The 13,413-nt window shown below is 37.4% G+C and overlaps 1 protein-coding gene across 1 annotated transcript in view; it reads right to left on the minus strand.

The window, feature by feature from the left end:
• Positions 1-2,304: 2,304 nt before the first annotated feature.
• Positions 2,305-13,413, minus strand: part of slc7a1a (solute carrier family 7 member 1a) — a 35,446-nt gene continuing 24,337 nt past the window's right edge. The window contains exons 7-12 of the mRNA XM_079803766.1: positions 12,322-12,458; positions 9,326-9,428; positions 9,019-9,224; positions 8,780-8,931; positions 6,765-6,873; positions 2,305-6,572 (exon numbers count right to left, since the gene is read on the minus strand). Of these exons, the coding sequence (XP_079659892.1) occupies positions 6,382-6,572; positions 6,765-6,873; positions 8,780-8,931; positions 9,019-9,224; positions 9,326-9,428; positions 12,322-12,458 (898 nt within the window). The 3' untranslated portion in view covers positions 2,305-6,381. The remainder of the gene's footprint in view (positions 6,573-6,764; positions 6,874-8,779; positions 8,932-9,018; positions 9,225-9,325; positions 9,429-12,321; positions 12,459-13,413) is intronic.

The raw sequence follows: 13,413 nt of genomic DNA on the forward strand, positions 1-13,413 counted from the left end.
CTGCAATACTTTTCTATTTTGGTTGAGACCCACTACTAGCGAAAGCAACATGACAAAAAAAAAAGTGGTGTTTCGGTATAAGCAAAACTTCATTACGCAAAAACATTTATTCCTATAGGAGCGGTTGCCGGGGATGCCGATCGTCAAGTTCATTTCCAGGCTAAGTAAGTCAGTTCTAAGCTGTGCCCGAGGCTCTGCCTTTATTCTGATACATCCCATAGAGACAGCAGCTCCCGAGACCAGATCTAGAACGCTTTACAGGGATGTTTACATCTTTATCTCATCATATGAAAGCATGGATGTGCATAAGCCTTGAGTTTCAAGCTTTAGGAGGATGTTTATGTTTTCTATCTCACTTGACTGGAAACGTGCCAGTGCATACGCTCTAGATCTATCTATCTATCTATCTATCTATCTATCTATCTATCTATCTATCTATCTATCTATCTATCTATCTATCTATCTATCTATCTATCTATCTATCTATCTATCTATCTATCTGTCTGTCTGTCTGTCTGTCTGTCTGTCTGTCTATCTATTAAATTACAAATGATGTGGAAAATCAATGCATAAGTTTAAAGACATTATAAACAGTTATAACACTAGTTGGCTATTTCAGAATATCCAAACGAGACTATAAACAATACACACATAATCCTATCTATCTATCTATCTATCTATCTATCTATCTATCTATCTATCTATCTATCTATCTATCTATCTATCTATCTATTCACAAATGATGTGGACAATCACTGCATAAGTTTAAAGACATTATATACAGTTATAACACTAGTAGGCTATTTCAGAATATCCAAACGAGTCTATAAACAATACAGACATAATCACAACATAATCATGCAAAAACATACAAAGGCCTATATCTTTTGAAAGTCTGTGAAGAACAAAATAAAACAAAAGTAAACTCAAAAAGCCTTTTAGGGTCATCTGCCATCACATTAAGATTAAGTTCGTGTCCTTGAACAGCAAAATAGCACTAGATTCAAAATGCATTCGCTTCCAATCGTCCGTACAGGTAAATATTTCTCCACAAGTCAAAAACGCTCATAATTCAGTGCATGAACAGACGCTCACCTTAGAACATCCCAGGTTCAGTCGTCCCTCATTCAGCCCACTCACCGCCCGCTCTCTTCCACAGCAGACCCGCTGACTGAACGCTCTCGCTCCGGCGTGATGCTTTGAGTGGAGCATCTCTCTCCAGATCACCTCTCTCTCTCTCTCTCTCTCTCTCATCCGGGATGCAGCAGTTGCTGTGTGGTACCTGTTAACGCTGCCCTCTCCCGGCCACAGCGGGGAACTGCAATCAGACCGCATTTGCTTAACACACCGTCACCAAGCGGCTATTGTCATGACAACAAAGAACGACAGCCATAACTATATATTTTGAAGCTAAATTAATGGTTTCTGATGAATTAACAAAATGCAATTGATTTAAAGCAAACAATAAAAATAACAAACATAAATTCCAAAATGTATTTTATTTACAGCATCAAGTTTAAACATTAGGTACAGTCATTTACAGTGCAGACATACGTTAAAGGTGCAGTGTGTGAATTTTAGCGGCATCTAGCGGTGAGGTTGCGAATTGCAACAACCTTACCCAACGCTCATCCCTCCCTTTCAGAGCACATAGAGAAGCTAAGGTGGCCGACACAGGACAAAAATGTTGTCGTCGGAGAGAGCAGAGAGGCGCTCTGTAGAGCAGTTTGTCCGTTTAGGGCTACTGTAGAAACATGACGGCACAAAATGGCGACTTCACTGTAAGGGGACCCGTGGTGTATGTAGATAGAAATGGCTCATTCTAAGGTAATAAAACATATGTAAGGTCTTTATACTCCATATAAGGTCATTATACACATAGTTATGTATATTATATTGCATTTCTGTCATTAGATCCTCATAAATACTACACACTGGACCTTTAAGCCACTCCAGATGGGTAATGTTATACTGAATGCGCCACATTTGAAATGGTCCAAAAATAAACACACAAAACGACAAAAACACCTTTAGAATGAAGCAGGTGATATAATAACACGTTTAATATTTTAATTGCATAATTTCTCGCTCTCTTCTTTCTTCTAATAGTATGTAAATAAGCAATATTGGATAAATCTCACATACTTTGTTGTTAGTTATTATTACTACTTGCCTCATTACAAATGTATTATTTATATTATTTAATCATGTTTATCTTTATCTAACCAGCTGATATCTATCTATATATATATATATATATATATATATATATATATATATATATATATATATATATATATATATATATATATATATATATATATATATATATATAGTAATTACAATGTTTCAAAAGTTCAATACAAACATAATCACATATTATCATAAGAAAACATTTTAGTCTATGAAATATATGTAAATAAAACGTGAGCAAGGCCTCTGCACATGCATTATTGCTTTCAGAATTATAAAGAGCAAGATTTGCTATTTACAAATCATTTACTCCATGGAATATAAAGAAAGATGGCTAGTATATTGAGCGGTTGATTGTGAAGCATCAAGTCTGCATGATTAAATTACTCCATGATTTACTCACTGAACTGCGAGAGGCGAATACGGAAGGTGGTCTGGCGGTAGCTATATCTTACTTTAAGAAGTTTTAAATATGGATATTTTTCTTACAAAACCCCATCGCTTCACTTCAGAAGGCCTTTATTAACCCCCCGGAGCCATGAGGAGTACGTTTATGATGGATGGATGGATGGATGGATGAATGGATGCACTTTTTTTGAGCACAATGGACCCTGTCACCTACATTATAAAGCTTGGAAGAACCAGGACGTTTTTTTATTATTCCTCCGATTGTATTCGTCTGAAAGAAGAAAGTCATATACACCTAGGATGGCTTGAGGGTGAGTAAATCATGAGGTCATTTTCATTTTAAAGTGAACTGCTCCTTTAAGGGACTGTCAGCATAAATCAATGTGCTGCAGCTTCAGAAGGTAAGAATATATGAAGTTAAACTAGAGCGTATAAATATATGTTCTTAATATAAATCCATCATTTACACTCTAGACTAAATGATCCTGAGGTCAGATTGGTTGATGGAGGGATGTTTGAAATCCAGCTAAAAACAGATGGCAATCATGCTCCTGAGAAAATTGTTGGGGAAACATGAAAAATATCTATACTTGCTTCTAAACATTTGGGATGACCATTATATAACAATCATATATTTTTTTATATTTAACATTGCCAAGGTTATACTCAACAATATTCTTACCTCTATCCTAATAGCATGACGTCCCAATGAAAGCAATTTATAACAGCTGGAACTCGCAGGCCATTGTCAGAAGAAGAATAATGTATGTATTTGACTAAAAAATACTAACTTTGACTAGTTTGTTTAGGTGGAGACCTAATGTGGCATAAGTAATTAGACAACCGATTGTACTTGAGCTTGGAATAATTAAGATTTTTTTACTGTTTTTGAAAGAAATCTCTTATGATAACCAAGACTGCCTTTATTTGATTAAATGCAGCCTTGGTTAGCATAAGAAACTTCTTTCAAAAACATTAAAAATCTTGGTTATTTTAAATTGAAATAATTTTTCTCAATATTTTACTGTTTTTACAGTATTTGAATTGATTTGCTTGGTGCATAATACTTCTTTCAAAAACCTTTAGAAAATCTTAAGAAAATATTCCAACACTCTTTAGTCAAATTTTTAAAGGGATAGTTCACCCAAAAATGAAAATTAGCCCAAAATTAGCCCATGATTTACTCACCCTCAAGTCATCCTAGGTGTATATGACATTCTTCTTTCAGATGAATACAATCGTGTATATATATTAACCCTTGTGCATCCTTATGGACATTTTTGGCTTTTTCAGTTTAGTTTTTTTGATAACTTTGCCTGTGGTAATGCTAACTGCATACAATTTGCCACAGGTGTGTATTTTTATTGGAATTTTACTATTTCACCCCCATTTCCTTTAAAAAAAAAATGTTGCACTAGGTACACAAAATACTTCCTCTTAGCATTGTTTGGACAAAAATGTCCCCATTGAAACGGAAATGTTCAATCCCATTGCCATTTAACAATAAAATGATGCAACCTTTGTTAATTTGCTTTTATTCTGTTGGCAAGGCTTCAAAATGTAAATTTTTAAAAAATTTTACCAGATGGTGCCATTTTTTCAGGTTTGACCTATAAAGCAAATACTTACTTTATTTCCTGTTTTCTGTCAATGCATATTATAAAGCCAATTTGATCAATGATGCAGCTGTAACTGTGTTAGTATGGATGTCAGAGTGTGGTGTGTGTATGTAATTAAGAAATTGTGTGTGGGTGTGTGTGCTTGTAATATTTGAGAGAAAAACTCAACTGCAAATCACAAATCCAACCGCTGTGTGTATTAGTGGAGTTTTGCTGGCATCTAATGGGGAAAAGTTGGCATGTCAACCTCAAATTTGAAACACCGCTTTTTTTAGATTTGTGGCTTTGATTTTCTAGCAGTTTTAGAGTTCAACATGTTTAAAAAAAATCAATGTTTTATCAAATATTATTCATAAATTCATTCATAAACGTAAACCTCTATAACTTTTTTTTGGTTTCACTTTTTAAACTTAAACTTTCTGACCTTTAACAATAATTTGCCATGGGCCTTCTTTAAAATGAGACAAAACTTAAGTCGGTGCTCCCAAGATAAATTTTTATGACAGTTCTTCGACATGGATATTTTTGTCCTCTATGGACCTATGTGTAACTTCTTTTAATTGATGCACAAGGTTTAAATAATGTCCTGGTTCTTCCAAACTTTATAATGGCAGTGAATGGAGGGTGAGATTGTGAAGCCCAAAAAAGGGCATCAATCCATCATAAAAGATATCCACACAGCTCCAGGGGGTTAATAAAGGCCTTCTGAAGCGAAGCGATGCATTTGTGTGAGAAAAATATCCATATTTAAAACTTATATGCGGTACGCATTGATTTACAATGTAAGAGTAACCCATCCTGACGCATGGTGTATTGACGAACGCAAACGCGCAGAGACACCGGTCACCAGTCACGAATAAGAAGTCTAAACCAAGATTTCTTTAAAGAGAAATGTTGAAAGATTTGGATATATGAGACGAGGACCTTGAGTTTATTGCCCAGCCTTATTTGTTTGAACGAGAGGTTTCAAAGCTTACGCTACTCCTACATCGCGTCAGGGGTTACTCTTTTAGTCGACTTGTGCTAGTTATTTTAGTTTTTAAAGTTTGAAATATGGATATTTTTCTAACCCAAGCACATCGTTTCGTTCAGCAGGTCAATTTCAACCCCTCCCGGAGCCGTATGGATATATTTTATGATGGATGGATGCACTTTTTGGGCTTCAAAATCGAATCCTCTATTCACTGCCATTATAAAGCTTGGAAGAACCAGGACATTTTTTATTATACCTCCGATTGTATTCGTCTGAAAGAAGAAAGACATATACACCTAGGATGGCTTGAGGCCGGGTGAGTAAATTGTGGGCTAATTTCCAATTTTGGGTGAACTATTCCTTTAATTTGTAAAATATTGAGCTTGACAAAAACACAATGTGATACGTCCAAACAATTAAAATGACCAAAATATACCTCTAGATATGAACTTCTCTCCAAATATTCAAAAAAAAATGCCTGATTTAGTGACATTAAGACAGAAGCGAGGAAGCAGACTCCATCTGCATAGAAAGAGACACAGTAGCCAGCACTGTGACAGATAAAAGCAACTAACGCTGGTAACTGCTCAACCAGACCACCAGGTGGCAGTACTACCCGAAGGTCTAATCTGTGTGGACGAGTAAAAACCTACAAATTCTGGATTAGAGCAGTTCAAACCAGCCAGAAAAGGTTCCTAAATGGGACCTCAGACAGTACTACAAATTCAGCAGAAAAGCCAAGCATGATTTGATCTGTTGTGAGACCACGCTCAGATACGTAAAACCCAATGACATCCAACATTCAGAAAGAGCAACTCTGATTAAGCTTCAATTGCAATAGTAAGACAAAAGGCACAAGTTCAGTTATATCAATTAACAAAAGCAGCCGTCAACATCAAATACTGCAGCTCACATTTCTTTTTCTCTAAAGCCACTTAATAAAAGGTCCTGTGCCTGTTTTGGTTTCGTCGAGATTTCTTGCGTAAGAAACAAAACCCTTGAGAGTTGTGAGAATACTCAAATACTTCCACCCATGTAGTGTGCACTTAACAGAGCCCTTAGACGAGGAAGAGACATTGCGGTCAAAGAGCTCCATATGATTCGATTCCAACGGCCTGTGCTCCTCACAACCTCCTGGCGGTGTGCTTTAATGTAAAGTTCGAGTAAATATCGTAACACTGTTCCACATTAGAGATCTCCGTCCTCATCAAGCCCTGATTCGTGGCCATTACAGAGGAAAGCCTCCTTCTCCGGGGTCACACTGTCCCTGTTTAGACCGCAGGCGGGTTTGTACACACTCAGTTCCTCGTCCATACTGGAATGGGCCAGTGCAGCTTCAGTACTGTGCCAGATTCCATAGCCAAAGTAGATTACGAGTCCTGGAGAGAACAGAGGGATAATACAACAAATGATTGACCACATACGTGCCAAGTGCTTCCCTGGAGGCCATTCATAATCGTCAAATGACCGAAAGCCTATATTTGACACAACTAGGGTTTGCGAGTAGACAGACCAGTTTTCAAAAAGTTTCTGGACAAGCATACTGGCTCGTGTAGGACCATGTACTGTACCTATAGACATCCAGATGGCGAATCGTATCCAGGTTCCCCTGTCCAGCTGCATCATCAGGTACACGTTGACAAACATGCTAACCACCGGGAGGAACGGAAGTAAAGGAACCTGTTGGAAGATGTTCAATTCAAATGAGCTTTGTTGGAATGACAAATTGTACATTGTATTGCCAAAGCATTTAAACGAGCAGGAAAAATAAAAATGAACAAAGTAAGAATATAAGATACAATATAATATATAATACTATATATACACAATATTTGATAAAAAGAGTCTAAAAAAACACATGGCAAGGTTTTTAAAATAATTCAGTATTACTGATATACTATTATAGTATTTATTACAATACTTTTGGAGATTTTGTATCAATTATAGTTTAAGTTGTAGTGATTTTTGTTATGTGCTATTTTATAAAATGTTATATTTATTTATTATTTAAAGGATTAGTTCACTTCAAAATGAAAACTTCCTGATATTTTACTCACCCCCATCTCATCCAAGATGTTCACGTCTTTCTTTCTTTAGTCGAAAAGAAATTAAGTTTTTTGAGGAAATTTTTTTTCACCACATCATTGACTTCCATGGCAACCAAAATGGTGAAGGTCCAAATCAATGCAGTTTCAAAGGGCTTCAGAGGCTCTGCGCAATCCCAGACGAGGAATAGGGTCTTATCTAGCGAAACCATCTGTCATTTTCAATTTTTACAAAAATGAATATACTTTTTAACCTAAATTGCAGGATTGCGCAATCGGAAAGGTTTGTATTAGTCTTTGCATGTGCACTTTGAAAACACGGGGCGGTATTTCCGCCTAAGTCTAGCGTGACCTTTACGACGTGATTGCACAATTATTGGCACGTCGCAGAGCAGCGCAAGATAAGCAATTTAGGTTAAAAAGTATATACTTTTTCGCTAGATAAGACCCTATTCCTTGTCTGGGATCGTGCAGAGCCTCTGAAGCCCTTCGAAGCGCTTTGAAACTGCATTGATTTGGACCTTCAACATTTTGGTTGCGATGGAAGTCTGTGATGGGGAGAAAAATCCTGGAGTGTTTTCCTCAAAAAACGTAATTTCTTTTCGACTGAAGAAAGAAAGACATGAACATCTTGGATGAGATGGGGTTGAGTAAAATATCAGGAAATTTTCATTTTGAAGTGAACTAATCCTTTAAGTTTTGGTAATTTTATGACTTAACTTATTTCAGTTAGTTGCCAAGACAAAAATTTTTCATCTATTTCTTATATTTTATTTTATCTTTATTTTAATTACCGGAATGTTTTAGTTAACAGTAACACTGGATGGTCTAATGTGGTTTAATAAGGTAACATTTTTATAAATATCATGAATTATAAATTCATAAATTTCTTAACGTATTTGGGAAGTCATATAACGCAACATTAAATTGTATGATATTTAAAGAGACTTTGACCTTGACACAGTCATGACATTCTGGGTCCTCTCATTTCCTGCTATGTTTTTTTGCATGTTGACTGTACCAAATTACTTTATTGGTCACATTACATGACTGATGAGTACTTACATTTTCATGATCTGTGATGTTAAAATATTTTTTCTACGATACACATACATAAATACAAACAAAAAATACCCATACATAAATACAACTTAAAAATACACATACATAAATACATACACACATATTTAAATTTAAATTAAATATAAAAAATAATCTCAATACAGAAATGAAAAACATGCTCGTCACAAAAGAGATCCATTCAAGTAGTTGCATGAATGAATTGCATTTTTATATATTTTTAGATAAATAAATATAGATCTGGACAAAAACAAAAATCAACATAACCCATGACCCAACATAATAACATAAGACATAGTATTTTTCTCATTGTGTTTAATAGTTAATTATCAACATTAGACTGAATGAAACTAACTCTATAAATAGTTAATCTACCTCTAAAAGAGCTGTTTTTATTGGGTGTGACCACATCCTGGTAACCTGGTTTTTATCTGCATTTGTATTCCGCCTTGAGGTCTAACCTTAAAGGAGAGCTTGGTTTTACTCTCAGGTTGTCTCCAGATGAGAAGCGTGATAACGACGCACAGGCTGAACAGGACACTGAGAGTGACAATATTCCACACTGCAATTCCACCCAGGACGGCTAACAGACAGAAGCCGAGGATCAGCACACCTGGAACAGACGCTGCTTAGAAACCTCCAGAAAACAACTGAAAGAAATCATAAAGCACTAATAATGCGGGATCGCGCTGATTTATACCAAGCAGACTTGTGCAGATGTTAACAATGAAGCCTGACAGGTTGGAGGGTTCAGTGATGTCAGGGAAGAGCATTGTTCTGAAGCTGAATCGCTCTTCCATGCCGGGAAGAATCCCCATGCTAGGCACACTTATGGTCTCGCTCATTTCCATTTCTTCCTGTGTGTTTGCTATGTGATATGTCTGAGAAAACTGTTCGGGCTGGTACCTGTAGATCACAACATTATTTTTACAGAAAGGGATTGTGAATAGCCTAATTGTAATCACACAAATATTTAACATGCAGTCATTTTATATGCATCCGCCAACCTGAGTACTAAAACACAGGCAGCGACCAGGGTGTAGGCCAAAAGAGTTCCTATAGACATCAGATCAACCAAGTCCTTCAGGTCAAACAGGAAAGCCATGATAGCTGCAAAGGAAGGAAGTGGATCGGATATATGGTCATCTGTTTTGGGGATAGTTTGATATTTGATATTTACAATGAACAGTTTCATAATTATCTGTTCTGTGTAGAGAACATGCATGTTTTGTTTAGGTCAACATGACATATACTTATTTAAAGGGCACCTATTATGCAAAATCCGCTTTTACATGATGTTTGAACATAAATGTGTGTTGACAGTGTGTGTAAACAACCACACTATAACGATAAAAATCCACCCAGTATTTTTTTTTTAATCCCCAAAAATCATAAGCAGTGTTTCAGAACAAGCTGTTCTCAGATTCTCTGCAGTGTGACATCACACTGCAAAGGCCCACCCGCAAGGTTTGACTGACACTGCCATTTTAACATAGACCCGCCCTGTGAGACCTGTATGCAATCTGCCATGCACAGGAGAGATGTATATGCTACGCCCTCTTCTAAAGATGGGGCGGGATATGCAGCTCATTTACATTTAAAGAGGTACACACCAAAACAGCACTTTTTATAGACAGGCCTCAAAATGACATTTTCAACACATTATAATAAATTATCTGTGGGGTATTTTGTGCTGAAACTTCACAGACACATTTTGGGGACACCCAAGACCAATATGACATCTTGTAAAAAGGGGCATAATAGGTGCCCTTTAAAGGTAAAAGAAAATATAACAATTACATAAATACATTTTCATATTTCCTTGTCATAGAAAAAAAATAAAAATAATATTATATACTCACTTCCCCAAGGCTGCATTAAGGGGTCAGATTTACCCATATTTATTTCTAATGGAAATGTTACTTAAAGTATATTTCAATGATAATAATTGGTCAACTTATATTAATTATAAAAATTATATCTAGTTATATTCTGAAGGCTAAGTATGGAGCCCCTAAAGGGACGTGATGGTGGATAAAATGTAGGATGGGAGGTAAAAAATATTTTTTAAATCTTTTGCGTTCCCTCGCAAAGATATTTGTTCCCTCGCAAAACTTTTGCATTCGCTCACAAAAATATTCATACGCAAATGATGTCCCACTGGCAATGTTTCAAACAGCTCAGTACGTTAAAAATGGAGTGGTTCATAGAGTTTTATTTTGAACTTAGACTTAAAGAGGCACTTCAGTGCTGGGAAGATGAATGTGTATTTAAACTGTGTCATTTATGTAGTAGAAATGTGAAATTATTTTTGAATTTGGTGCCTTCTAGACTGAGAAAAGAAAATGTATTTTTGTCTCATGTGGATGAAAGACAACAACTCCCAGAATGCACTTGCTTCGCTGCTCTACGAGGCCACTCCCAAAGCCACGGCTATTGGTTATCTCCTTTTCACCGTGGCTCCACCCCAACGTCATTTTGATATTCATAGTAATACAATAATTTTGTTTAGTTAGAGAATAGACACTACAATTAAAAACTGAACGTGTCTTTTCAATAAAGTGTGAGTTAGCCGAACGAAAGTCACAGCACAGACGCAGCAGGAGTCAGATCTCATTCATCACGAGAGAAGAGCTGAGCAGAGCTGAGGTAAGCGTGGCATTCATTCTCGGCGCGTGTCCAGTCTGCCAAGTTTTCATATCGCATATGGATGCTAAACTTTCATAGGATTTCATTGAAAAGTTGAAACACTCACTTTGCTCATTTAAATGTGTGCGCATTTACATTCTGTGAGTGAGATCCCTCCCCTGTGGGCGGGTTGAAAACATGCGGAACAGCTCCTGTAGTCTCTGGCCTCTGGCCTAAAATCCTCCGATGACGCAAAATGACGATATTTGTCATCGGAGGATTTTTTCCAGAAATAAACTGCATAATTCTCTCGTCTCAGGGGGACATGAGGGGGGGGAAAGTACCATAATTCCAATATACTACCGGGTTTCTACTGATACAAAGCTTAATGCTAAATCACTGAAGTTATATACGCCATAGACTGTAAAAAAATATGTACGTAGTGTCCGTGACGTCACCCATATGATTCTGAAGAGCAGTTTTGAAGTTTTGCCACACCCGGTTAACAGAAAATGGGCAAAGAAGCGGGACGTGGGTGGAGCTGAGGTGACGTGATGACTAACAGACAGCAGACAAACGGCAATCCACCTGTGACTCAAAGTGGCCACGCCCTTAATTATGCAGAACTTTAAGGCTTTATTTAATGTAAACGAATGAGTTATATAAAAAAAAAAACCCTCACAGTTGTCATTAAGGGCAAAATTAGCCGTATAGACTGTAAACATGTTTTTTTCTGCTGTAAAGTTGGGCATTTTAACATGGGGCTCAATGAGATTCTGCTCCCTTTTGGAGCCTGTCCCTAGCGGCCAGTCGATGAATTGCAGTTTAAGTCACTTCTGTATTGGCTTCAAGAGAAACTGGGGGAGGTTGCCGCTTGGGAAACGCACATATGTTTGTGAGGGAACGCAAAAGTTTTGAAAAAATTTCACCACCATGTCCCTTTAGGGTAGAAAATAATAATGATAATAATAGAACAAATTAAGAAGAAAAAACCTGAAGTGCCATGGAAAGGGCTAAAAGCATAAGCAATTAAACCCTTTAAATGCATGAAACGGAAACAAAACTATACACAAGGTCTTTAGTATGGTCAAACTGACGTCATGGTATCACCTTATGTTTGCACAATAAAAAAAATGATTGAAAGAAAAGTCTGTCTTACAAGCTTTTCTTCCAGGAAACTACTGGAATAATTTTAAAAAGAAAAAAATAACATTCATAATTCCAATTACATGCAACTGCTCCATGTTTGTCTTATAAACAGTGAGTTTCCAACCTCCTCCCTATAGATATGTACAGGCTGGTGTTTCTAACAGCAACAAAAGCAGCCCACTGGAGCTGAACCTTGCATTCCCACAATGCACTCCTCTGCTCTTACCAGCAATGACCCCGGAGGCCAGAGTGGACACGATGGGCGTCTTCTTCTCGCTCACCCGTGCCAGAAACGAGAAGAGCAGACCGTCCCGGGCCATGGCAAAGATTATACGTGGGAGGGGGAACAAGGACCCCAAGAGACTGATCATGGGATGATCAAAAAAAGGAAGAGAGCAGAAAAGAAAATAGAAATAAACACATAAGCCAACTGCCAGAGATTGTGGCAAAGGCAGAAAGGGGATAAATCAAGTTTATTTATGAAAAATATAATCCCATCGAAGCTTTTGGGGGCAGGCTGCATCACCCAGACCATGCTAGCTAAGTTTGGTGCGGCGAAAATGTTGTTTTTCCATGCGCCATGCTCAAGTGGACGGATGCACGATTCCGCAAACGTAACGCGACGTCAGTAGATTAGTAGCATTAAAATTCGTTCTCACCTGCGACAAAGCCTGCTGTTATAGTGGCAGGTAAGGGTGTTTTTGTTCTCTCGCTGATCCCAGCCATGTATTTGAAGAGCAGGCCATCGTCAGCCATGGCCCAGATGACTCGGGGCATGGGGAACATGGCGCCAAGCAGGCTGCCGCGAGAGACGGAGAAAACAAACCATGCCATGCAAAAGAGAGACACATACATAGTGCATTCATACACTGCTGTGGTGTTATTATAAGATAGATACATGCCACAAATAGGCCACCTCCACCAATCCGAAGAGAGATTAGACCACCCACATAATAAAGATAAAATATTTGCAAGAGCGTAAGCATCAATCTCTTGGCATTCAAGAGTGAATTTTGTAATGATACAAAGGATGATTTTAATGGTGAAGCGTGTAATTTCTTAAGCACTAGTGGTAAACAAGTGGCATTGCACAAGTAATGATGTGTCTACCACCCCTTCCACCTCAGATGACCACTCAAACAAACAGGGCAATGTTTTGAAAGCGCCACATAGCCACAGCGATTGCTCTTCAGGGAAATCAGCCTACAAATACACGCTTCTAATTTAATTGGATGGTGTTACACAACTTCTGGGATTCAGGTGCACAGGCTTTTACCAGTGTTAAGGTCGTTCACACCAAGAATGATAACTATAAAGT

The sequence above is a fragment of the Gobio gobio genome (genome assembly GCF_949357685.1).
Source record: "Gobio gobio genome assembly, chromosome: 22".
NCBI lineage: Eukaryota > Metazoa > Chordata > Actinopteri > Cypriniformes > Gobionidae > Gobio > Gobio gobio.